The following is a 26,545-nucleotide window of genomic DNA, read 5'->3' as shown; positions in this document are numbered from 1 at the left end:
TTTCTTTCTTGGCAGTTTTGTGAAAGCATCGGTCTAAAAGTGTCTTTGCTACCAAGCTATCTGCACCGCCAGCCAGCGTTAGGTCTCTCTGTTTTGAAAAAAAAATGTTACGAGGCTTCCTTTACATAGATTTTTTTAAACCAAATAAGCCTCTGAGAACACTCACACAGTGCTGTGTACATTTGACATAACCTGTTAGGCAAGAAAAAGGGGCTTTCGCGGTAATATTTGATTAATTACTTCCAGACATATACGTTTCCACTCTGCTAAAAGTAACCCAACAGGATTTATTGTTTAGCTCTTCCTGCCAGCCTGCTATGTCAATTCTTATTTTGCTTTGTAAACCTCAAGAATGTCAAGAACGTGTTGTAAATAAGGCAGGCTCTTTGATTTGTTACTGATATGAGATTTACTGAATTACACCACAAGGCTTTTAAGAGAACATTTTTTTTAAATCTAAAAGCCAACATTCCAACTCTTGTATTTATTTTTTCAAGCACCTAATGCCCAATTTATTGATAAATGAATAATTCACAACTTGTTTATACCAAGCTGCACAGTTGTTGATTTACAACCTTGATGTTACCTAATGCATTGTTTTATTCATAAAAGTGGTCCTTCAATTGTTTCCCCCCTGACAGCCCACATATGAACCCTGGATCACAAACAGCAGTGTTGGGTGTCAGGAGTGGATATTTTCCTGCAGACTATCTGTTCACTCCGGAACGAATATATGTGGGAAGTAATATTCATTTACACAAGTTCAGTGCTCCAACATGTTATTAGCCCCCATAGACACCTGGCTACCTCCAACAAATATATTTGTCAGGCATTGTTCATTCCTGATTTCAATATATATAAGGCGCTCATTCCCTGAAAACCTGCATTTGTCTCACAAGAAAAGGAAGGGGCTGCACAATTCCACCAGCTGACCAAGGCTGCAAACATTTACAGCTATGCAGACTTTTATATAAATATTTTGTACACATACTGCATAACGTCGTCTTATTTCCACTTACCAGAAATGTTAACTTTCCGACATTGAACCAGGGAAAGTCATAAAGTAAGTGTCTGGTTTCTCCAGCCTCCTAGGCACACAACAAGGAATACACACGCACACACACAGGTATCTTAAGTGGAACATTCAGTTTCTTCCAGACAAAAGAAGGAACAGAGTGCAGTGATTTCAAGTTCTTTGCAGCGGTGTCATTTCTTCCTGACATTCTGCTGGAACAAGTCTCTTGGCACGGTTCTAAAAGTGAGCCAATGATGAGACAGGACAGAAAGCATGTCACGATAACCTGTGACAGCTGCGATTACTGGCCCCCATCACAAGTTCAAAAATATATAAATGACTGCCATTCTCACTTCACGATGGATGCTAGTCAGTGTGGGTTGATGATGGGGCCAGGAATCGAACTTGGAACCCTGGGTTCATTGTGCAGTTTGCGAAGAACCGCAGCTAATCTCCACTCTGTTTATTTTCGATGACCTCACAACGCATCGATACTTTAGCAGGATAATGAACGGGTACAACTTGGAGGATACAACCCAGAAAGTGTTATTGGCGCGAATTTAATGATGTTGGAAAGTGTTAACAAAATTATTAAAATACATTTTTTTTAAATATGAATGAGGCTAACGTGAACCACCGTACCAAACAGAAACGTGTAACTTTCAAACAAAATAGTTTAAATACAACATTTAAAGTTGGCATAACTAAATAATCACTTAATTACACATGATTCAAGATGTTTAACACTTAGCACCATCACCAACAGAAAAACAATCTAAGTGTGAACCAGGTTTAAGAAAATACACTGTATTTATTGCAGTATAATACCTACATCATAATGACACTGAAAATAGTTAATTATCCTTGATATCAAAGCTTGATAATTGTATTTTTGTTGTCCTTCCCCCGCACCTCCGATTAGCACGGTTGGCCACGTACGGTGTGAAAGAAGTTCAACGTACATTATCTCTAATAGAATACAGTCAAGTTCTCGATTTACACAACTCATCATGATGTGTACCTGCACTCACCTGAAAAATCTGAATTCCTTTCAGCATCACCCCCAGCAACAATGAGGCTTCAGACTCTTTCTTATTCTGCAAAAGAATGTGACGATGGATAATGTTTAGGAGTTGAGCCAGGAGACTATAAAACTGAAAATGTCAAATGTAAAACCCCAGGGTAACGCAAACGTCAGAGCAATTACAAATATATCTTCTTTTTCTTCATCTTTTTCATTTATTTGGCTACCTCTGAAAAAAAAAACTGATGTGACCAGGGCATGAATTACATGAGACGTGTAAAATTCGTATGGGAGTTCTGTTATAGTGTCAGAAATTTTCGGCATTTTTTTACCCACATTCTTTTGGGGAGTTACTCGAAGATACAAATTTAGGGAGGAGGTTTGGTAAACATTTCTGTTTATTAAACGCAGCGTTCGGAAAATGTTACGATAACATTGGGGCACAATGTTGGCAGCATACTGCCAAGAGGGCATCCTCGCCTCTCGTTGGGAGATAGTTTGCGGGAGGGCTGTGGAAGGAAAAGTTGGGGTGGGGGGGGGGGAGGCGTAGGGTCATGGGGGTTAACTTAAAAAGACCGCCGATTACTTATCCGTTCTTAACCCATCTCAAAGGCTTAGCGGCATTGGTGCAGCACATTATTGACATTCCTACGGTTAACGGCACCCTGATTTATTGCAGGAGAAGTGAGTAGGGGAACTCGAGGAAGTCTTTCATTCCACAGGATTTAATTCCATCGGTGGACTGTGCACATGCCGATGGATGAGATGGAACGGCTGGGACCTGTCGGAGGTGCTCTGCAAAACCCAACGTGGAGCATTCCTTTTCACTGAAATGGATTTCCCTTGAATTTTGGAATTTTGGGGGTAAAGGTTCTAGCAGTACTCATAAAATAGTACGCTATCATTTAGGCAACCGTAATTTGATTGCAACGAATATATGGATTTATTATGGTAATATATTACAAAACTAGTAGGTGTATTTGATGGATATTGATTTGCTGCATATTTTACAATTGCTCAATATGTTGAAATAATAATTACCGTTTATAGAAATTAATATGCACGAAAGATATTAGGTGATGGACCGGTGGCACAGCGGTTAGCACGCTGCACTCTGAACGGGCATCCGGAGTTTAGCTCTCAGCTAGGACTCACAAAAATCTGAAATGATATCTGAACTGGTCCTGTGGCCCCTCCTTCACTAACCTGCAGCATGGCAAAATTGTGATTAAACAACGACCACAGCTGACAAGTTGCTGGATGAAGTGGCCTTCATCCAGCAGTGAATTGACGTAAGGCTCTAAAATTATGATCGCTAAAAAATCCTTCTTCATTGAATCTGTGATACTACGCCAAGAATAAATTAAGTGTGGGGACAGAACTATGAAATCGGCTCGTGCGCAGGTGCCAAATGGATTGCTGCCTCGCAGCACCATGACAGACGGCGCAGCCTAAGAAGGCTTTCATCCAGCAGTTGATAGAACATGGCGCACGACGATAAAAAAAATACAGGCCGTTTTTTTTTTATCTTTCGATGTGCATTTCACGTGGTGGTAGTGTTGTCGTTTAACACGTAGGCTTTCGTGACCAATATTATTCATAATAAAGGTTTTTGGGTTAGATCGCGTTTATTTATAAATGTGTCGTAACCCTCCACCATCCGACACGGCCAATCAGCAAAAAAAGTGTCACGTTGACAAAAGACAAATAATTCACTACTATAGCCCACCGGTGTGTTGAAGAGTTAATCCACATTTACAGTTTGAGTACGACGCTTCGCTGGTAAATACATCCAGCATCATCGGGCAATTCGCCAGAATGGTAAAGCCCTCGCTTGCTCCCGGTTTTATATAGAGCAGCAGGGTGACGTCATCACTTAACTCATATCAGGTGCAGTGATTATTATGAGTGTTGTCGTTGTCATTCCCCCCCCCCCCCCCCACCAATCTTTCGAACCACAGTGGAGCCCGTCCCCCGCTGCTGGCGGGGCTGGCGGGGCTGGCGTGCCGTGCCGTGCCACCCCTCACCCGCTGGAGGCGGTAGTAGTGCACCGCGACGTCCGCGAGGCGCGACGCCTCGCGGACGAAGCGCAGCTCGGCCTCCTCGGGCGAGATCCCCGTCTGCTCACGGTGAACCCCGGGCACGTGCCGCAGCAGGTACTCCATGCCGCGCTTCCGCACCACCTGCAACAACATCGCCGCCGCAGCCACCGCCGTCGTCATCGTCGTCGTCGCGGGCGTCGCCGTGCCACCGACAGCGGCGTTTACAGAGGCCGCAAACGTCAAACCGCGGCACCGCTTGACAGTGGCGGACACAAGGGCAGCGGCAATGGTAATCGATCGTATCCCCTTGAGACACCGAAAATTACAATTTTATTGATTTATGCCAGGTGATTTATTATTATGAATGTAGGGCAATTTTTTCTAAGCTTGAAATTTTTAGACTGACCCCCTCCCCTCTGGGATGTTTGAAGATCCATCTCTGCCACTTCCGGTGTTACAGGTGGACTAGGAACGGAAAGCCTGCGCAGTGAACTGGAATCAACCGAATCACCAAATCCCACAGAAAAAAAACCTCACCGTTTTAATTTACTCCGCAAAAATATAGTCTGTATAGAACCACACCAGAACATCGCACAGCTGATGTGGCTATCTAGTACAACAGTGGACAATGAAGAGTAGCCCAGTGTGACTGTGGTCACCGGTCTCATACCATGGACCACACAGTAATGCCAACTACCCGCTTTGATAGTTTCACTGGCAGCATTTCAGATATTCACCAGGCCACTCCTGAAGCCGTCCACTGGCTCACTCGTCAACCTTGACGTGAAACATATCAACTGTTGTGTACAAAGGTATATGAGATGCAGTGCAGCTTCATTTAACCCATTAAGCATGCACATTTGAACGCTCGGCTCAGATCGGTACATTGCATAAATACGTGTATACATCACCTGACGGTTTCCCATAATGCATATAACTCGCTGTTTGTACAGTGTCTTGAGGTGTAGCTACTCTAATTAGAAGTTATACATCCAAACCGCACTGTATTGTATAATTTTCCTATAAGATCAGCTGAGATGAGTTAGTATGTTGAACTTCTTTTGCACCGTACGTAGCCAACCTTGCAAATCGGAGGTGTGGGCAGGAATTAATTATGGTTGTTTGGAATCGATTCCAAACTGCGCTGGAATTCAGACCGCGCGGGATGACGTACCCATTCCGGGAAGTAATTTTTGGGCTGGAAGTAGCCGCTGACGTGCTTGCTCTTATGGTAGTTTCCCAAGTCGGCCTGCAGGGCGTACGCAGCCAGCAGAAAGTAGGCCTCTTCATTCTGCGGGCACCGTGACGACAGCACCTGCTTCCTCATTTGCAGGTAGTAGTAGTGGCGAGTCGTCTTGTCACTTGGAGAACAGGGAAAAGATAAGGCGGGACACGATGGACATGGGGTTAAGAAACAGCCAACGGAAGCTGTGTGCTTGTGCCCTGGATGTGAACAACAGCAAGACGTGTCCACCGACGATTAAAAAACATAGTTTTCCTCACTCAAAATGAATAATACTGTGTAAAGTGTCGTGTATAGACATTTACTTGGAAGCATTCATTGCAAGGGGAAGGCACATTATGAAATTAAATTATTACAACGGTAAAACTAACAATGACGATGACTGCAGTGGTGGTGACATATGATATTTGTTAACACTGTATAATGCATTACTATGTGACAAAGATAAATAATTTAAGCCATCCAATTATCATAATATACCTGATCAGCTTCCCATTTTCGACGTAGAATTGTACTTTGAAAAAGAGAGTCAGAGGGGGTCCAAAATCAGCACCCTAAAAAATATACACACAAAAAACCACGAAGCATTATCAACAAAAAAACCTCACACATACTTCAATGTAATAATACATTCGAATGTTTCATTTTCCCCCTTTCAAACTGGGACTGACACTTTCAGAAGTGAGACTGCGTCAGTGACTGAAATGTCCAGACTCATACGGCACTTAGTGTCGACGATGTCTGGCCTATAGGGGTTGCCCATTGATAAGGACTGGCAGACGGACGCATAAAAAAATCACGCACACACCAACAGCCAATGGCGTGGCATGGGAATTTATTTAAGAGTTGCGTTTTCTGCACGGAATGCATGAACGAACGGGCCAAGTGGCTGCGCTGTGGGTACGTCACAAGCTAGCACGTGCTTATTTGAATCTGGCTTTTATACTGCTTTGAGTGTGTCTTTTTACACAATGTTACATGATCTGTCATACATACGCGGCTGCTTTCCTTCTTCCATTCCTTCGGGCAGTATTTTGTCAACTTTTGTTCGAGATCCATAAATATGTGTTCGTTGTCTGTTCATGAGAGAAAAAGGTGCAGTGTTGGTATGACAGCGCGGAAAATAGAGGACAACTAAAATATTCGCACCTGTTAGCACTCTGTAAAAGGCAAAGGCGCAGCCCTGCAATTGCTTACTCACGCCACTGCTGCCAGAAGGACCTCCATTAGAGGGAGCTCTAGGAAGTCCCTCTCGAGGGTAGATGGCCTACTCTTCCATGCTGGTCGTACATTTTTGCAGTTATAAGTATCCAAACTGCACCACACCGCAAGCGACCTGCTTATCGACTGTGATCTTTGACAGTTTTTTTTTTATTTCTAAGAAAAATTCTGTAAGTTTACCTTCATTTGCACGGCAATATCCCGCCATGAACAGACATGCCCCAAGTAGCGATTTAAGCGCCAAAAAATATAATAAGACCATTAAATTCTTCACATCTTGGCAAACGCTCTCCAAGCATAATTACATTTGAGACGGTAAGCTTTTGTGCACAAATACAGTTATTAAGATGTGAAAAAGCCATCCTCCCACACGGCCAGGCTCAGTGTGAGGCTGACTTGAGAGAGGAATGAAAGGAGATGATTTCACGCCAGGTCCCAGAGCTATGGAACCCCAACTGGCTGATAATATCGTGGCATAATATTTTTTCTGTTCTCGCCCCCCCTCCCCCCCCCACCTAGATTTTAATTAAGGGCAGAATTCCGGGCGTAATGAGGGTGAGCACTGCTTGAGCACCGAGCTGTGGTCTTCAGAAATTAAATCCTTTGACAGTGCCCTCAAGGGAGAGGAAGGCTGTGTGATGGGGGCAGGTTCTTCAATAATTACGGAATCAAAGTGAAGTGTGCAAAACTTTTGAGCAAATTGTTCGACAAGCGTGTAAGAGGTTCAAAACGAGGAGCAACGGGCACACATGGGATTAGGTTTGTTTTTTTGTCTCAGCGGTTATCATAGAGCACACGTATCTGCGTCCCTTTTGCATTTTATTACGTGCAATAAATTTAGACTTTTAATTATATGTTGAAAAAAAATACGATAATAATTTACACGCCACTGACAATCCAATGCCGGAGGAAGGCCTCCTCACACCGCTGGCCACGGGGGTTGTTTAACCATACTTAACCTCGCTTGACAGTGTGGGTTTTATATAGTTATGATATATCTCATGGAAGACTTATTTAAAGAATCCTATTAAAAGGCATAATACATTTGATGTAAGTTCCTGAACATATCATAATTGGCCTATGACTCGGTTCCTGACTCTCTCGTATGTCCATAAAATATAAAGATCCCGCTAAAGCCTGAACAGACTGTTGGGACAAGTGCTGTTCGCGGGTCCCGATTAAGGCCAGCAATGGTGCACGAGGCAGTAGCGTGGCCAACACCATTCCCAACCACCTTTGTCTCCTCTGTATTGATGTTTACGCATTGTACCAGGTACCCCTTTGAGGCCGAGTCGACACACATACACACGCACGCACACGCGCGCAGTGTGTACACACGCAAACACAACCCACGACTCATCTGAATTCTCATTACTCGAGGTGTCCGAGCTAGCTACGTGACCACACGCGAGCCGAAAGCATGCGAGTGAGTGTGCGAGCGAGTGTACGTGTGCACGGGAGCTGCCGTACTTGCGACGACACTGAGGCCAAAGAGCTGCGGCTCCTTTACGTGAAGGGTGTCACACACCTCCACAAATATCTCGTGTCCTGTTGTCTTCAGCTGTGGGCCAACAACAATGGTGCGATGTTGACTGGAGAAAATGGCCATCGTGCCTCACGCACATACATACACGCTGGCGGAGAGACGGAGGCACCCGTGGTGGTGGTGGTGGTGGTGGTGAGGTACTCTGGCGGTTGGTGAGCGTGAGGTACTCTGGCGGTTGGTGAGCGTGAGGTACTCTGGCGGTTGGTGAGAGTGACGTACTCTGGCGGTTGGTGAGCGTGAGGTACTCTGGCGGTTGGTGAGCGTGAGGTACTCTGGCGGTTGGTGAGCGTGAGGTACTCTGGCGGTTGGTGAGCGTGAGGTACTCTGGCAGAGGGTGGAGCGGGCGAGGTACTCATGATGGTGGTGAGCGTGAGGTGCTCTCGATGCTAGAGGGTGAAGTACTCGGTGGGGGGGGGTGTTGAGGGTGAGTTACTCAGGGGGAATGTGGTGCGGTATACACAGTGGTGGTGGTGGTGGTGGTGACGAGGATACTCACCTTGGTGTTGAGGGCGAGCTACTCGTGATGGTGACGAAGGCGTGGTTACTGACAGTGGTGTTGAGGGTGAGATACCCAGGGGGACGTGGCGAGGGTGCGGTACTCACGGTGCTGGATAGGGTGAGGTACTCGTCGTTTGGAAGGACCACGCACACGTAGCACTGCTCGGACGCCTGCTTGCCCCCCGCCGCGCCCGAGGCAGGAGCCCCCGCTCCCCGCCGGCTCATCGTGCCCGTTGCTCGGTTCACTCTGCAGCCGTCTTCACGGCCGCCCTCCTCACGTACATCCTGCGGGGCAGCGTCCGGCGGATGCGCGCTCGGTACAGTCAAACGTCAAGTCGCGGGGGTAACGCTTTAAATTCAAGCGGAACGTTCGACGATTCCGTGAGGCTCGCCAAGTTCCAATTAAGTCATCTTCGCCAAGAGGTCACATTGCTAGAACATGCAAGCAAACTACACGGGGAGAATCATGACGGACAGGGTATTGCGCTAATTTTGTGAGTTGTTGTATTTGTTGGGCAGCCATGGCGATTGTGCGAGGGAGATGACAGTGCAAGCGGTTTCAACTGCTCCCTCTAATTATTTGCCCAAGTTATGAAAGAAATTTGAAACGGTGACAGCACCTCTCTTGCCAAAGACCAGTTAAGAACAGTAGAGGTCACGCTCTAAAAATGTAAAAAAAAAATGTGCAAGCTCGGCTCAACAGAACCGCTCCGAAGAACATCCTAGACTTGTTGGAAATGCACAACAATAAATATATTTCAGCCCTCTGTAAATCACCTGCTGGATGAAAGCCTCCCCGTGGCATCAGTGACAGGGGATGTTTGTCCACACCTTGCTGAAAGTTGGCAAAGTGAGGAATCCAGAACCAGGTTCAGATATTACTCATCACCGAGGTTAGTCACGGCCAGGAATAGATTTCAATTTGTTTAGTTGATAGCGGAGTGCAATAACCACTATGCCACTACTCCCTTGTTTTCTGTTCATTATAATGAGAACCACCACTTCCTGATGCTGCTTTAGATAATAATGGCAATGTGAGACTCTAAATTCCTGGGAAATAAAATCAATCGTAGATACAAAAGTAAAAGCTCCACACGTCAAAAAGAAAACAATATTTATCGAACTCAGAAAATGCCTTTCATGAAGTTAAAAATATACATACAAAGGCAATTTTATGGTGAAAAAATTTCCCACCAGAGTGAATGATTAGGGCTGTCATACGAAGCTCCACGTTGAGCATCTGTAGATACAAAGCAATCTCCAGAGGCATTTTAAAAAAACACTGACATGGCGACATCTGATCTAATTGCTGCTTAATGTATGCATCGCCCTTGACGTAAAATTGCGAACTCGTGCTTTCAGAGCATAGCAGAAGCAGAATAATGAGAAAATTACACAATCAGCGAAAGATGTAGGTCAAACGCTTATAATACACTCCAGCAAGATCCTTTGATGTCTTTTTTTTACAAATCTACATATTTCATTTAACGCCACGAGAGCTTTTTGTGGGTAGAATATCTCTTTATCAAAGGAAACGTTAGTAACCGGACAATAATGTTGCTTTCATTTTCGTATTTTACGATTTGATTTACAGCTGTTAACTTGATGAAGATGAAGGCCTACCCATGCCACATCAGTCAGGGGATTGCTTAACCATACTTCGCCACACTGGTCAGTGAAGGTTGGTGGAAACAAGGACAGAGGACCAGTTCAGAGACACTACTCGTCACTGATGTCCGACTTGAGTGTCCGGGACACTAATCAGGACAAGCCTGGTAATGCAAATGGCAGTTAACGGGTCGAATACACGCAAGAGGATGGCAATCGTCGAGATGGATTAACGAGGTAAGTTGACGGTGCAGAAGCACAGTGGATCGTGGCATCATGAGCCAGAGAGAAGGCGATGGTGTGGGGAAGTATGAATTCACCAGCGAATGAGAACAACGGCTGATGATGATTTGAAACTCAATTTTGTTAAACGGAAAAACAAATGCACAAAACATCTCAATTGTTCACTTTTGTTAGCCGTCCAGACTGAACATGATATGCCTGGTCAAATGTGTAGCTCCGGTGAAATACAATTTAATGGACACAATAAAGTAGAACACATATTCCTGGCTGTTTTGAAGAGATAACAGCTGCCATCAGAGCTTCCAAAAACAATTCCCCATGCCCCACCATGGCACGCCCCCCAACCCTCTCCCCCACCCCTTTTCCACATTCACCAATCTTCACCATTCAAATGATAAATGCATTGGTTACACAATGCACGTGTCTGGCGACTGGCATATGTGGAAACCAGGCACTGTCACGGGTCACGGGCAGGCACCCCCGCGACTGGATCTTTGGAAAACCGCGTATTCACAGAGCCAAGACCTTAATTCTTCACAATGCGTCTCATATCAAACTTCCGTACGTCACGTTCCCCCGTTGTTATGTAGTGATTGCGTACTCCTGGCGGGGCCAATAACCAAAATCACTAAAGAGTGCACCCAATGTTGTCAGATCTCGGAGGTTAAGCAGGGTTAAGCCTGGAGAGTGCTTGTATGGGCCACCACCATGCATAAAATAGATGTTATAGACTGGTGCAGAGGGCAGTACAGCAAAGTCAGTTGTTGTACTGTTCCTGTGCTCTGACATCTACGCACACCATCTTCACCAACCCACACTGACTAGCATGGTGGTGTATGTTTAACACGAAGGCTTTCGCGGCCAATATCATTCATAATACAGGGTTTTTTTGGGTTAGATCGCGTAAATATCTAAATGTGTCGTTAAACCCGCCACCATCCGACACAGACAATTAATAAGGTTTGTCGCGTAATTAGTATGTTCTATTTACATGACAAAATTTGCTAATTGGCTGTGTCGGGTGGTGCTTAATAACCCCCAGGACAATAACGGTGAAGGGAGGCCATAATTCCACAGTGGATTCACAAAAGGGCTGTACATGTAAATTGTAAAAAACTAACACTGCCTTCAAAGTAAATACTGTACTTATATATATCATCGGATAGTTGTGCTTATAAGAGAGTATGTGTACTTATGTGTGCTTATTCACCACTGCCAATGCATTATCCCCCAAACAATTTGTACATGTAATGAATGTATTGGTGTAAATTTGTATGCATGACACTTTACCAAGAAATTGCAACTCGAGTTATCTGCATTTAAAATACATGTTAACTCTAATTAGACGAACAGAATCCCTATGATAAAGTTAGAGTTGGTAAGGGGCTAGCATCACGGTCAACGTTTCAACCAGCAAGCGACCAAGCAAGTAGGCCCATCCGGCACCAGTGGATGGCTATGTGAAAAAAAATGCTATGAACATATATCCAGTAATGGTGAGAGCAGGAGAGTGAAATAACCGAGACACGAAGAGGAGGATCTCTGAGACAACATTGTGGTGCCCACCCACCCCCTTGTCTTATTGCTTCTCAGTAAAGGTCACGGGCAGATCAGTCAACGAGGTGCAGGTGCCATCCATCTGTGTGGAAAGAACATCCATCCCAACCCAACAATGACCCATCCGTGGAATGTTGCTTCGCTGAAATGAATGGAACGCTCCTCTGCAGAAATTAAATTGTGAATGGGTTTTTTCTACCCCCCCCCCACCCCCCGTGTGGGTGAATTATGTGAATGTTTATTTTAAAAAGATTATTGGTATACATTGCTTTTCAATTCTTTGACGAAGCAGTGGCTGTCAAAATGTGCAACTTCACAAATGCAATCCCCCTTGGCAATCGTTGTAGGATGCTTCCCAGAATGCAGTTTCACACCATGGGAAGTTTAATCGTTTAACTTCAAATGCATACGAGTTTGTGTATGCTGTATATATTTGACTTTTAAAGGGCTTACTCAAAAAACAGCATCTGCTAAAGAAAACAAACATTCATATGTCGTTTCAAAACCTTTTAATTGTTACCATTTCCAGTTTTCACAGGCGCAAATGCAATCTCAGATTACCAGTCGGTACTTCGGCCCCTCGAGCTGCTCAGAAAACGAGCCACGACCCAAAACGTCGGTGTACTCTTTATATGTCTCTTATCAGGTTGCGTTAATGAATGTGACAAGTTTCTGCTTGTGTACCAACAGAGCTAAGTGACAGCAACTGTAAAATAAAATAGTAATGGATAAACGTTCCCTCTTTTTACAAACACTGTTTGCGAACTGCTGCAATACCTTTGAAATCCCATTCGATGTGTCACAATCAAGTCCACCAAATCCATGCACTCTCACGCGCCTCCGCTGTCTTATACGCGCCACCAAAGCGATCTCTGAACATACAGTGCGGTCTTATAAGTGTGCATTTTGTGCGAAGACTTTTGTGGGGTAAGGCATTTAGAATATGCACAGCACAAGAGCTATCAAAACAAGTGACCTGAAAACACAGCCAGCTGCCTGAAAGGAATCCACTGTCTGCAGCTCTTTGCCACACCTCTGCCTCGGGGAACTGCATTTCCAACACCTCACGCTATTATTTTGCTGTTTTTTTTATTTCACATCGACGCCCGTTAAAAGGTCGTAACCCAAATGTCGTGTAAATGGTAAATATGTAAAAATGGTGCAGACCTTCAATTTCCCGCTCACGCCACAGACGGTGGAAGGGGCCTCCATCAGAGAGAGAGAGAGCTCTAGACGGCGCTTAGAGAGCATACTTTGTCCGACTCATTTCACACGAGCCAAATGTCTGGGAAGAGGTGGGAGGATCCACACTTTACTCCACCGCACGCGAGCTGCTGGTGGACAAAAGCCTCCGCGCTGGGAAATCGAATCAAACCAGTGCGCTATCCTACCTGAATACCCCTATACGCTTAATTAATGTCAGTACACGCCACGTAGATTGTGTAACACACTGGCGTTACGTAACAGCCTGGGTTTTGGTGAAATGAATATTATTTTTTATAATCAGTTCGCAGAGTTTTGTTGTTGTTGTAAGAATGTGTATCAGTTTAAGAATACGTTGTGCTTGCTTGTACCACCGTGGTGGATCAATCGCCGTTGTTTCAGACTTATTTTTGTGTTGGTTCGCCTAATCGAGTCTCTCGCCTCACCCCAACGTCCCCTTGCCCTGATGGGGACTCAAAACCCACCCTTCCTTCTCCTGCGTGTGCCCTTTCTCCCCCAAAAAAACTCTTCTCCGTTGCTGACCAAGCTCGGGGCCCTTCTCCCTGTCCTCGTGGGGCTCAACGCGTCCCCTTTTAAGTTTGTGTCGTACAAAGCACTCGTGGCACAAGATTGCCAGAGTGCCCCTTTTATTTTAAAAGCATGCAGCTGTTCTCAAGGGGACCTTCTGGATGTCCATGTTTTTACTTTGAGATAAGGAGCCATGTAAATGTTCACGACGGTCCACTTCGAACACGTGACACCTGATCGCCCCGTGTGTCTGTAATATTGCAGCCATTGCAAATGCACAAGGTGGGGTTGGTCGTGCAAGCCGTCCGTGCACTGTGCTTTGAATCCGGTGACCTCGGTTCGATTCCAGGCCATGGCTAACATCAGTGGCAAGTGGTATCTGCATCTGTCCGAGGGCAACCCTTCAACAACCCACATTAACCAGCGTGAAGTATGGTCACATGACCCACATGGCCAATACAGAAAGGGGAGGTTTTCATCCAGCAGCGGACTGGGATGTTCATTATAAACGATCAAAGTTCAAGCTACTCTGCATGCTGCAAGTTCCCAAACGTCTGATACGTAATCACCATGGTGCATCACACTGTCAATAACTTGGAGGAGAAATGGTAAGAATTAGCTTGCAAAGTTAAACATTTCACACCCTAGAATACATAGCATTCCACCCCGGTGTGAACACCAGTTTGCGTAATGGATTTCAATACAATGGCAGGAAGACACTTTGCTGGTCTAACATTTCACAGACCTTTGAAAATTCCACAATCAATTATAGAAACAAATTCCTGTCCATCACTCTGCACATTACGAGGGCGTGGTGCCCGTGAGGCAACAGGAATGCCCGCCCTCAATCACACCACGGGTAAACAAGCACGTGATCATGCATAATCGTTCACACAAACACACACAAAGACACTCCCTATAGCCTGTAACAAACTGTAGGGGCAAGTGCTGATCGCGAGCACCCATGAAGGCCGGCACGGCACACGAGGGGGTGGGTGGCCAGCAACCACGCATGGCCGCATTTGTCTCCCAAGTGGCGATGTTTACACACTACAACAGGTACTCATTTGAGGTCGAGTCGACCTCAGGGAGGCCCAGGACCCGTTCAGATAATCGTCACCGGTGTTGGGCCGTGAGCGGGAATCGACGAACCCGGCTCGCCGGGTCCACAGCGCTGCGCGATCCACGCACACACTTACACAAAGATGGAACGCTTACAAAGCGATACACCAGGCAGGGAGATTATGCGAGGATACCACACCTGAGTCACGAAGCGAGCTCTATCCGCCTATAACTCACTGCAGCATCATCAGCATTACCACTGCAGTGGCAATCAGAGGGCAAGCGGTCACCCCCGCCCCCCCCCCCCTTTATGCACAGACAATCATGAGAGATAACGATGACGTCAAGGGGGGCTGCGGTGATCTCGCTGGAAGAGAGCCATTGGGGGGGGGGAAGAGGGGGAAAAAACTTCACCGCAAATATTGACCGTGGTGGGCTGTCGTGACGCATGAGCAGCAGTGTTCTCGAGGTCACAGCTCAATACGGGATCGGCGCTTATTAAATAAAATCAACAACAAAAAACAATTTTCTCTGAATTGTGCACGAGGCGAAATGCGCACACCAACTCTCGTTGTTGTCAAATCTCGTTGTCTTGTCGTTGTGGTCAACTCTCGTTGTTGTCTTGTTGTCGTTGTGGTCAACTCTCGTTGTTGTCAACTCTCGTTGTTGTTAACTCTCGTTGTTGTTAACTCTCGTTGTTGTCTTGTTGTTGTCGTCGTCGTCGTTGCGGTTGTGTGGTCTCAGAAACGTAAAAAAAATATATAAATAGTGGGCGGGAGACGTCGTGTTTAACCTTACACGCCACATGTCGCGCGCATTAATCATTCGCTGTCATTGGCGAATGGCTACGTAGGAAGTCCTATGTCAAAGCGCTGAGAAAACAGAGTTATCGGGTTTAAACAACGCTTGACAGATTGCGCACACAATGGGGGTTTGCTCCCCCCCACCACCTCATCTATGAACGGATGGCGTCACCACGCGAATCTCAACAGATGATAAGCACTGCCCGGCTGGGTCCCCGCTGGGCCACCCTGATCCACCTCCCCATCCTGTCGCTCTCAGGTCCAACGTCCGTCCACACAACTCGCGCACCCCCCGGGCACATTGCCATTCTCCAGCGAATATTCTACGCTTGCGCATGATGACAGCGTCACGTTCAGTGACTAGATGGCAGCGTCACGATCAGTGACTAGATGATGACAGCGTCACGTTCAGTGACTAGATGACAGCGTCACGATCAGTGACTAGATGACAGCGTCACGATCAGTGACTAGATGACATCGTCACGATCAGTGACTAGATGACATCGTCACGATCAGTGACTAGATGACATCGTCACGATCAGTGACTAGATGACAGCGTCACGATCAGTGACTAGATGATCTAGTCACGATCAGTGACTAGATGGCAGCGTCACGTTCAGTGACTAGATGGCAGCGTAACGTTCAGTAACTAGATGTCACCGTCACGTTCAGTGACTAGATGTCACCGTCATGTTCAGTGACTAGATGACAGCGTCACGATCAGTGACTAGATGACATCGTCATGTTCAGTGACTAAATGACAGCGTCACGATCAGTGACTAGATGACATCGTCACGATCAGTGACTAGATGACATCGTCACGTTCAGTGACTAGATGACATCGTCATGTTCAGTGAATAGATGACAGCGTCACGATCAGTGACTAGATGACAGCGTCACGATCAGTGACTAGATGACAGCGTCACGTTCAGTGACTAGATGACAGCGTCACGATCAGTGACTAGATGACAGCATCACGTTCAGTGACTAGATGACAGCGTCACGATCAGTGACTAGATGACAGCGTCACGATCAGTAACTAGATGACAGCGTCACGATCAGTGACTAGATGACAGCGTCACGTTCAGTGACTAGATGACAGCGTCACGATCAGTGACTAGATGACAGCGTCACGATCAGTGACTAGATGACAGCGTCACGATCAGTGACTATATGACAGCGTCACGATAAGTGACTAGATGACAGCGTCACGTTCAGTGACTAGATGACAGCGTCACGGTCTGCTAGCCAAGACTAGAGGGCTTCACAGGACAGTTTGTGCAGCTGTGCCATGTATGTCCGTTGAAATAATTTTGCTATTCGAGGGTGCTCAACGTACCTCCTCCGTTGGCCCATAATACTGGTTACGTGGACCCAGTCGCCTTCCTGTTGCTTTTCTCTTAAGAGGCCTGTTGATGTTCTGATGCGACGGTTCCAACAGTGTCTTCGAGGAAGAATGTCAAAGCCAAGAGGTGCGATGTCTAGGACTCGACTTAGGTGTTGTTGCCTAGATGATGGTATTAGTTGTGTTTAAGGCACTAACACGAAAAAACATAACAGGTGGGCCCCGTGAGAAGGCTACGATCGCAATACAAACGCAGCGTTGCAATGCGTCCATAACTATGCTCGAGGAAATATAGGAGGAAATATATATTTTTTAAATGTATAAAATACATTTGCATTTTACATTACGTATATGTACACAATCCACATTTGCGAATCAAATAAGCCGTATGGTCGCATTGTAAAAAGTCGGATAACATGAAACAATGTATTCATCACTGTGACCATAGTCAACGTAAAATAACTTTTCTCAATTTGCTTTTTTATTGGGCCAGTACTTAGATCAGAGAGCAAACGCCGATGACTCTGACCACGCAACAATAACATTAAACATAATAAAGGTTTTTGGGTTAGATCGCGTTATTTATAAATGTGTCGTAACCCTCCACCACCCGACACGGCCAATCAGCAAAAAAAGTGTCACGTTGACAAAAGACAAATAATTCACTACTTTAGCCCACCGATGTGTTGAAGAGTGAATCCACAAAGCCTACGTGCTAAAATAACATTAAAACCAAATCTCAATCAGTATTTAACAAGTTTACTAACGGTTCGCCCTCGACAGCAGCAGAATGCGTCACACGTGCGAGGAAAGACTTTTTTTGTTTTGGCGGGGCACAGGTCAAAGCACGTCCCCTTTACCACTCCAGGAAAACTCTTACATCACAAGTACACTTTGAGTCATTAGAAACACATTCGCTAAACGGCCTGCAACGCAACGCTGTTGCTTGACGATATCACGGAGATGTGCGTTTCACGCGCCTGCGTTAAGATTATTTTAGATTATTTTGCTGCTATAAAAGTCCAAAAGATGGGTCGCTTTGTTGAGCTACTATCATTTGTGGCCAGATTGCTTCTGAAGAATAAGTTCATACCTCAGTGGGCTTTGCCTGGTAGGATGGAGATGGTTTAGTGTTGTATTTCTGTGTGTGTTTGGGTGATTTGTTTATCTTGCTTGTACTTTGCACTCCTGTCGTGTTTGTGTATTTTTGTTGTTGTAACTTTCTTACCCCGTGCCCCTACTGGACACGTGTGAAAAAGAGCTTCACAGCTCATCGGAATCCTGCCAGGCAAAGTCCATTGAGCTATTAACTTATTTTTCAGAAGCGACCTGACCACAGCTAAGAGTTGCAGATGGGTCTCGTCGTCACTTAAAAAGATTGAGCGTGATAGGACATAGTTGTTCTAGACACCTACGTAGTCATCATATATGGCTCCGAGCAGCACTGTGCGTTGTGACCTTTGTCAATTCTTTATGAAATCCGACTGTGGAAACCCCAAATCGTACCTCACACGCCCTCCCCATAAAGTTCACCACGGGCCAAGATCCGGTCATGACTCACACATAGCAGGTGGATGACCAACACATTCCTTGAGCCCAAAACAATGTGGGTAGCAATGTTTGCTCCTATCAGTGACTCGTTAAGTAATTTGTTTTACAATACTACCCTAATAAACACGTGACACGAATGTGTACGATACTCCGAAGAATGTCAAGTGATACAGAACACATTCTATGGAAAGCACCGACTGTCAGAGAGTACGGCCACCTCTTTAACCCTAACAACAAACGTCGAGTGCGTATTTACACTCGCTTAGAGCAGACAGAGACGCCGAGATGTTACCACCGATTAAAACTGTTATTTTAAAGCCCTTTAACCGTGACTCTATAGCCCTCACGTGGAAACGTGTTTTTAATGTCCATAATTTTGCCAAGCAGCGTGGTTGAAGTATGGTTAAGACGACCCCCATGACCGACACGGCACATGGGATGATGGCCTTTGTCCAGCAGTGGACTGACACAATTACATTGTTTACAATTTATAATTTTCTAATTTGACATTTGTTTATATCATGACTCCCCTGCACTAGTATGTACTGTCTTGACGCAAAGTAATCTCAAGTGAATAAATGAGGATTACTTTATAACAGACGGCGCACACCTGCAAGTTTCAAGCTGCTGTGTGTATCATCAACCTGCTGGTCTATGTTGCATGTTGACCCTGGCTCTGGAGGTCAGGGATCTGAACCCTGGCCATCCAGAAGCCGTCTCATCAACCCGAAAGATCCCAGTGGCGGGTCTTTAATCAGCTACACACACACAGCTATCAACCGATGCACAGCACGCGTCACAAAGAACAGACTAAAGGTAAAACTTTACATCTTAAAAAAAACGCGTTTTGAATGCCGCTGCGCAAGTCTACTAACCGTGACGAGCACGTGGAGAGCCGAGTTCACACGAGTTGCAGCTGAACACACTGCGCATACACATAATTGTGAAATTAAGGAGCCAGCATAGCTGCCCCCCACCCCCATGAACAACCAGTACGTTGTAGACATCCTCATGAGAAAGACGCAGCAGTCGACGTCGAGCGAAAACAAATGTTCAACCAGATTTAAACAAAGCACGGTTAAAGGATTACTGGCCTTAAAACGATGTCGTGCTGCAACTTACATTACTTTGTCTTTAAATGAGAATGTCGCGTTCTGCTGTCTTGCTCTGCTGCATGGCACAGTTCGCCCAAGCGACTCGAGAAGAGAAGCGTACAACCTCGCTGAGCACGCAATGTCCACGAATAGTCTCCGCGCTAATGCTCCACTCGCTTTAAGGCGACGTCAACTTACCCAACATAAATATGACAGATTCCTTCAAACACACTTTTCGGGTTTGTCCTGTGGCGCTTTGCTGCCGTTGAGGCGACCGCTGCTGCTGCTGCTTCTCTCCCTCCCCTTCTTGCTGCCACCCACCAACCCCACCCCCGTTCCTCCTTCCCCGGCAGCTGAGTTTCAAAACAAGCCCCGCCAACCTCCGCGCGAGGTCCCGGGCGGCCCCGCGTGTCGACTCCGCGTTTCCCGCTTTTTGTTGTGTGTCGAGTCCGTTCAAATCTCTCCTCTCCTGCGCTGCTCGATGGCTTTTTTATTTTACTTTGGCCGTCCTCACAACAAATAAACAAACAGCGACGATACCTTGGCAGCAGACGACGTGGCGTCTCTCCGCGCGATCATCGAACAGACACGGACAGAGAGAGCGAGTGCTGTGGACGCGCGCCGCTCCTCCTTCCCACCCCCCTCCTCCCTTCCTCCTCACCTCGCTCGGCTGCTGTAGCCGACGACGAAATTAAACCGGTGCAGAACAAAAGCCATTAAAGAATGCAGCAGCGTGTGACTCAGGGCTGGCTCCACCCACAGGCTGACTCCACTCCTCTCCACATCGCCCCTACCCACCCCTCTACCCCGCATCCCTCCACCCAATCTCAATTCCTCTTCATCTCCCCCTAAAAAAAAACCCTCATCCGTACATCCCCCGGCCCGAACGCAAACCCAAACTGACGCCTCTCCCTCAAAATCGACGGCAACGCCTCCGAACAGACTTTTCAATCAACATCCCTTCTTCCCTTGCCGAACGCTGTGTGCGTCTCTCTCTCTCTCCCTCGTGTCCATTAACCAGCCAGCATTTACGAAGTGATTAATATCATTTCCTCAAGAGGCACAAAGCCTCTGTGACCACAACCTGGAAGCTGATACATATGGGAGAGAGAGAAAATATGCACAAAGGCGTGTTGTTTAACAATGAACAACGCGATGGAATTAACAGAACATAACTCAAATGTGACCAATTCTGCCACTCCAATAAATAAAAATTTAACCAGAATTTACACAAATAGGAGGTATTACACAAACCCTAAAGAAAACTAAACAAGGGAAAAAAAACAACAACATTCCTGAGACACTTAAGAATACTGGACTTCAACTGAAGTATTTTAAAAACACTTTTCATAATGTCAAGTGGCTTGAGAAGTGCTTTGTGGGATGGTCTACGGGCACATATGCCACTGAAGGGCCTATTAGAGGGCATCTAACCCTAACTCATTGCGAATGTTAAGATGACAGTACGGGGACCGAGAAGTAAAGTTTTGCGTTTAAAAATAACATTGAAAACCATTTCTCAATGTCCCCACAAAAAAAATTAAACTCCACAAAGACAGCTACCCAAAATGAATTGAGGGAAAATGCGCTCAAAGTATTTATCTAAAAAAAACCTATAATAAATATTTAAAAGCCTGGATCGGGTCTGTATTTTGTTTTCTATACAGTAGCCGGCGTGAGGGGGGTAGCTTATCACGATATGCTAATGAAACGTGGACGTGCAAAAATGCAAGCTAGGGGGAAACGTAGCAGCGCCCGTGCGTTGCTGTTTTGTCAAAAGCCCCGACCGGCCGCGGGTTGACACCCCCAGCTGCCCCGGGACAAAAGGGACCCGCAGCAGCGCCTTTGCGCAGACACAGCCGTGCGTTGTTCACGCGCGCACGACAACGACTCTGCTCCTGTACACCGTGGACGACAATGCGTGCTGCACGCTCGCTCGGAGGGGGTGGGGGGGGGGGTAAAGGCGCAGCCCTGCAAATGTCTCGCTCACGCCAACTGCTGGCGGAAGGGCATCCGCTCGCGGCAGCTGTAGAGAGTCACTCTCGAGGGGATTTTGTCCTCTTCCACCCTGACCACACACCTTGCAAGAGGAGCCAGTTGACTCTTACTTAACTCCAACTACGTACAACCTGCCGGTCGACTAGTCGGCATTTACCTGTTCATGCTGATCGGTGGACATGGGGGGGGGGGGGGTTTAAGAACGCGACATTGCTTTGGCTGCCCTGGCGCGAGACAGAACACGGAAGCGGTGACCTCTGGATTGTAACTCGAATGTTGCTGACCGTTATACCGCGGCAGAATCTCTGGAGGAGAGGAGCAGCATCAACTCACGACGCCAAAATCCCATCAACCTGGGTTCAATTCCTTGCTATGGCGCAGTAGTAAGCAATCGGCTCTTTATAAAATGAGTACAAGGTGCAAAGTATGAGCACAAGACCAAGGCATACATCTCCCACGGCATAGCCATGATGTAATGATTTACCCAGCTAGCCCTTCACCCCCTCCTCCAGCAATTTTATGAATTGTCACGATTCATAGTTGCAATACAATGCAATAATAAAGTTCGTTCTTTTTAGTGTACTTTTTATCTTCTCATTTGTACGGTTTGATTTAAACAATATTGTTCACTAGCGCATATCATTTCCATATAAGTTGCATTAACTGTGAATTATCAATTATTGCCCTACAATGTGATGCGGGTATCGCGAATGTACCCATCGATATAATCGCTGATTCGATGGATCGTTCCATGATTCGATGTATCGATATATAGCGCTCGTCCTTCCTCTCCCCATTCGCCCCCTCCCTTCCCCCCCCCCTCTCTGAGTTATTTAACTGTCCTAACTCTGGCTTCTCTCCTACTTCAGTATAAAATGTCTTGCTGTGGTTGTTCACATCTGATGATGATTGCTTGTGTTGCAATCGAAACGTCGTGATTTAATTTATTGCATTTTTTATTATTTTTTCGACCTACGTAACTTTACCGAAAGAACCAAAGAATATGTATCGATATGTGCCTACCACTGCATCACCACCCCTCTCGTGTACTGTGCCAGACTGATATGCGTTCAGCAATAGCACTGGGAGACGGAGTGGTGATGCACCACGAACCCAACAACCTCAATTCAATTCCCAGACACGGATAATATCAGTAGTGATTGATCGGTGAACCGGTCCTGATCCTCCACCCCTCATTTTTTTTTACCAGCCTGCATTGACCAGCATGGTGAAGTATGGTCTAAAACAAAACCACATGACTGACATGGAATGGGGAAGCCTTCAACCAGCAGTTGACTGACAAAGAGTTGCAAACTAGTCAACAACAAAAATATAAAGCACGTTCAGGAGGGATTTTTGCAAGCTTGTCCAATGTATGTGCACGCATGCACCGCGGTTCTAATTAGTTTCTGCACCATAAATAGTGGCGTTTGCACAAGTAGCTCATTAAAATACAGACAGCTTCATAACTGAAAAATCAACGCGGTGGTGTATGTTTTTCGAAACCCAACATTATAAAACGCAAAATCAACAAACAAGAAAATACTTCACCCTACAAATAACTTATGCTGTGAAAATATGAACTGCAGTCTGTTCTCCTGTAACGTGGCAGTAGTTGCGTTCCTGAAGAACACCCCGTTATGGAAAACAAATTCACGTTATAATTAATAATATATAGTGTGGGGTAAAGCACAGTCTGCGATAACACGTGAGATGCGTATGCAGGCTGAACAAAGACTGAGGCGCGTGGGAAGCATCTAGAAGCATCCAGCAGCATCCCAACGCCTTGTGCGATGCTACCCCGAGGCAGCCATTCAACCGCGTATTCCTACTCACGCGACGTAGTTCCATTAACTAGATCGCGTTATATCCAATTCGCGTTGTGAAACCACCACGCGGCGTTATAGGAGAACGGACTGCATTTTAATATCAGGGAGAGAAAGGTGCCAAATTCCTCTTTTTGCACAGATGGGCCTGATTCAATATTCATGGGACTGCAGGGAGGACATGCGGGTGGGTGTGAATGGAAACTCGCGGAATGCATGACAAAATTGATGTCTGTGACCTTACCAGACATAGCATATCCTGGGAACTCTCTTTATTGGGCCCAGCCAATGCATTTGTACTTTCCCTCCGACGATTAAGGACAGCTTGAGGTTTTCAGTGTGCCTAGGGAGCAGAAATTGCACTCATTAAAACTGTGGCAGATGAGCACCCGGAAGGCCAACCATTTAATCACGACACGTGTTTATCCTTTAAAGGTCCTCTACTGAGAACCTGGAATAACTCGTCTCATTTTCGGTTAGCTTTGTTAATATTTAGCAATCTACTTCCCGTTTTGTTTCCAATTATTTTTCTAACCCTCAAATGACACCTATTATAAGGCTTGCTTACGAGTTTATTGATGGCCTAGAAGGACAATAGATCGAAATGTAATTCCTTGAAAATCGTACATTTGATACATCCCGTATTTAGAACTGTAAACAGTTAAGTGGTATAATTATTTTAAGGAATTAGTTTACGTTTCGTTTGAGAAGACCGTTGGATACGCGGAAGCCATTAATCACAATCAACAGGGTATGTATACACAGCATTTATGTCTGTGTGTGTAAAAGTACGTGAAGATCAAATGCCTTTTATCTGAATGGATGCTGTTGTAAGCCCAGCAGGTAATGACACAAGTGTGAACCTTAAATTACCAAAGAATACATTCCGGAGGGAAAAACACACGGTTCACACCCCCTTGAGAAACAGTGGGTGTAGTGGGGAACGCTGTTCCCTGGAAGAGCTACACTGCATCTTAAGCAGTGGGTAGGAATAGTTCGCGTAAGGAATGTGTCGCACGGGGGGGAAACAACTGGGTGAGATGTATCCTTTTCAAATATTTCACAGGTTGAACATTCAACAAGCACTAACTTTTACCATCAAATGCTTTTGCTGTTAACCCCCCCCTACCCCCAACATATTGCATTTTAAATAACTCAGCCTGTGGTAAACATTAACATTCCAGAACTCTTGTATGGTGCGCAAAAGAGATTTCAGACTTTAACTTGTTAAATCTAAAGCAGCTGCTCCTTGTCATATCAGGTAACAGCTTGAACAGGATACTCCTTCATCAAATGCCGACGGACGGGACGGACGCTGTTTTAATAGGCAATATTTTACTAAATTATTTGTTTAGTGTAAAAACCTGTAAAGTGCCGTGTCAAACTAAGGCCGTGTGAAACATTTGCAGGTACTTTATAACAATATCATCACTTTGTCCTCACTGCCGCTTGATGGCATTTCCATTTACAGATATAAAAAAAAAATCTGTGTTTTTGACTGGCAGTCCTCGTCGTGGTCACACACATGTAACAAAATTACAAAGCACTTCACATGGTCATTTTATATATATCTTTTAAATCTAAACACAGATTATTTTTTTAATGTGTGTGTTGTGGCAAACGTTTACTACATTTCTCAGAGCAGGCATGTACAATGTGCTGCCCCACCATCCCCTTCAATACTAGGAACCCACTGGAGACGAGCACTCTTCAATCTAGATTGAAGATTAATTTCCTTAGAACTGCTTTTTGTATAGTTTATTTTGTCGTCTTTCCCGATGGGCACGGGTGGGCTACGTACGGTGCGAAAGAAGTTCAACATACATACGTACATCCCGCCTTCCCCCAGCTGCCTAGCGGCCCAGTCCCAGGCGACAGGGCGACCAACCATGGTGTCCGCTGGGGCTGCGTTGCTTGAACCTGTGGGAGCGGATTAAGATGAGCCACGTAAACCAGCAACAGCCCTTCCCACGACAGCTGCCACACAGTGGGGGGGGGGGGTGGCAACGTCCTGGCATTCACATTCGGACACCCGTGATCCTCTTTCCCACAGGACCTTGGCGACAGCCACCGTTTGACTCCCAGCACGAAATATCACGCAACACTCGTGTGAAGAAGACGAAGAAGAATGAATGACGTTCAAAGCCACCGATGCCAAATATGTACGATATGCGCGAGTCCGTGTGTGCGTGTGTGATATGCACACGCACGCACGTGCACACGCGTACATATGAGCAAGACGCCCTGGAGTCCGCCCGACCGATCTCAGATGCTAAGCAGGTTTTTGATGTCTGCATAGTGCTTGGATGGGCGACCCATGATAAGAAAAACAGGTGCTGGAGGCTGCTGCAGGGCTGCATTGTCAATAGAAGGCAGTGCAGAAATGTCTGATGTTGTAGCGTACTCTGCTCCGACATCCATTGCTCCCTACCTTCAGCAACCACAAATGGTCAGAGTATGATCAAATTATGTTCTAGTGTTGAACTGAGGGTAATGTAGGAAATAAAAGTATAACCCAGAAAAAATACTAAGGAGAAAGATCATGGGTTTTTTTAATATGCAGGTGAATCACGGCTCTGAATCTTGATGATTCATCCAATAACGGAGATGTGGGAGGCCGATTCATTACACGCCTAAGACACAGTGCCATACATGCCTTGCATACGTACTTTCCACATAGCTTAAGGCAAAATAGTGGTCAAAATAATTGCATATAATGCGAGACTGTGCCGTGACCATCCGTTCGTTATTTGTCACATCATATTCACACCTCATTTCGGGTTATCACCTGTCCTGGTTTTCTCAGGATCATGCTCTCCTTGAGGCAGCTGTCCAGGGGAATCTGTCACTCTTCCCAGGCCATTAAACTTGCCAGGTTGTTTTTGTCAGTTGTGCAATAATACGCCTCTCGAGACAGTGCACATTGTACACGCAGTCTCTCCCCCTTATTCCAGCACGGTGAGCTATTGCGCTTTCCACGATAGTTCTCTTGTAACTCAGATGGCAACCGTGGCGTCAGTAGCGAACTCTACGACTGCTCCTTGTGCATTTCATGACCTATTTTAATGGGCCCTTTTTAAAATTAATAATTTAAACTATAAACGTAATTTTACCTAGGAAAGCCTCGCTGAGTCTGAT

The 26,545-nt window shown here is 45.8% G+C and overlaps 1 protein-coding gene across 3 annotated transcripts in view; it reads right to left on the bottom strand.

Annotated features, from left to right (window-relative positions):
• LOC116939668 (FERM domain-containing protein 6-like) overlaps positions 1-20,358 on the bottom strand; it is a 32,837-nt gene extending 12,479 nt beyond the window's left edge. Inside the window, exons 1-9 of one of the 3 annotated variants that reach the window (XM_032948379.2) lie at positions 20,245-20,358; positions 8,695-8,874; positions 8,016-8,106; positions 6,321-6,400; positions 5,805-5,878; positions 5,256-5,442; positions 4,067-4,222; positions 2,047-2,112; positions 1,020-1,088 (exon numbers count right to left, since the gene is read on the bottom strand). In XM_032948379.2, the coding sequence (XP_032804270.1) occupies positions 1,020-1,088; positions 2,047-2,112; positions 4,067-4,222; positions 5,256-5,442; positions 5,805-5,878; positions 6,321-6,400; positions 8,016-8,106; positions 8,695-8,814 (843 nt within the window). In that variant the 5' untranslated portion in view covers positions 8,815-8,874; positions 20,245-20,358. The other 2 variants (XM_032948376.2, XM_032948378.2) reach the window with 2 other exon arrangements.
• Positions 20,359-26,545: the final 6,187 nt, after the last annotated feature.

The sequence above is a fragment of the Petromyzon marinus genome, chromosome 6 (assembly GCF_048934315.1).
Source record: "Petromyzon marinus isolate PM22_M1 ecotype Great Lakes invasive population chromosome 6, UKy_Petmar_22M1.pri1.0, whole genome shotgun sequence".
Classification (NCBI taxonomy): Eukaryota; Metazoa; Chordata; class Hyperoartia; order Petromyzontiformes; family Petromyzontidae; genus Petromyzon; species Petromyzon marinus.
The sequence above is the reverse complement of the archived record's forward strand: the minus strand, read 5'-3'. Positions and strand labels throughout refer to the sequence as shown.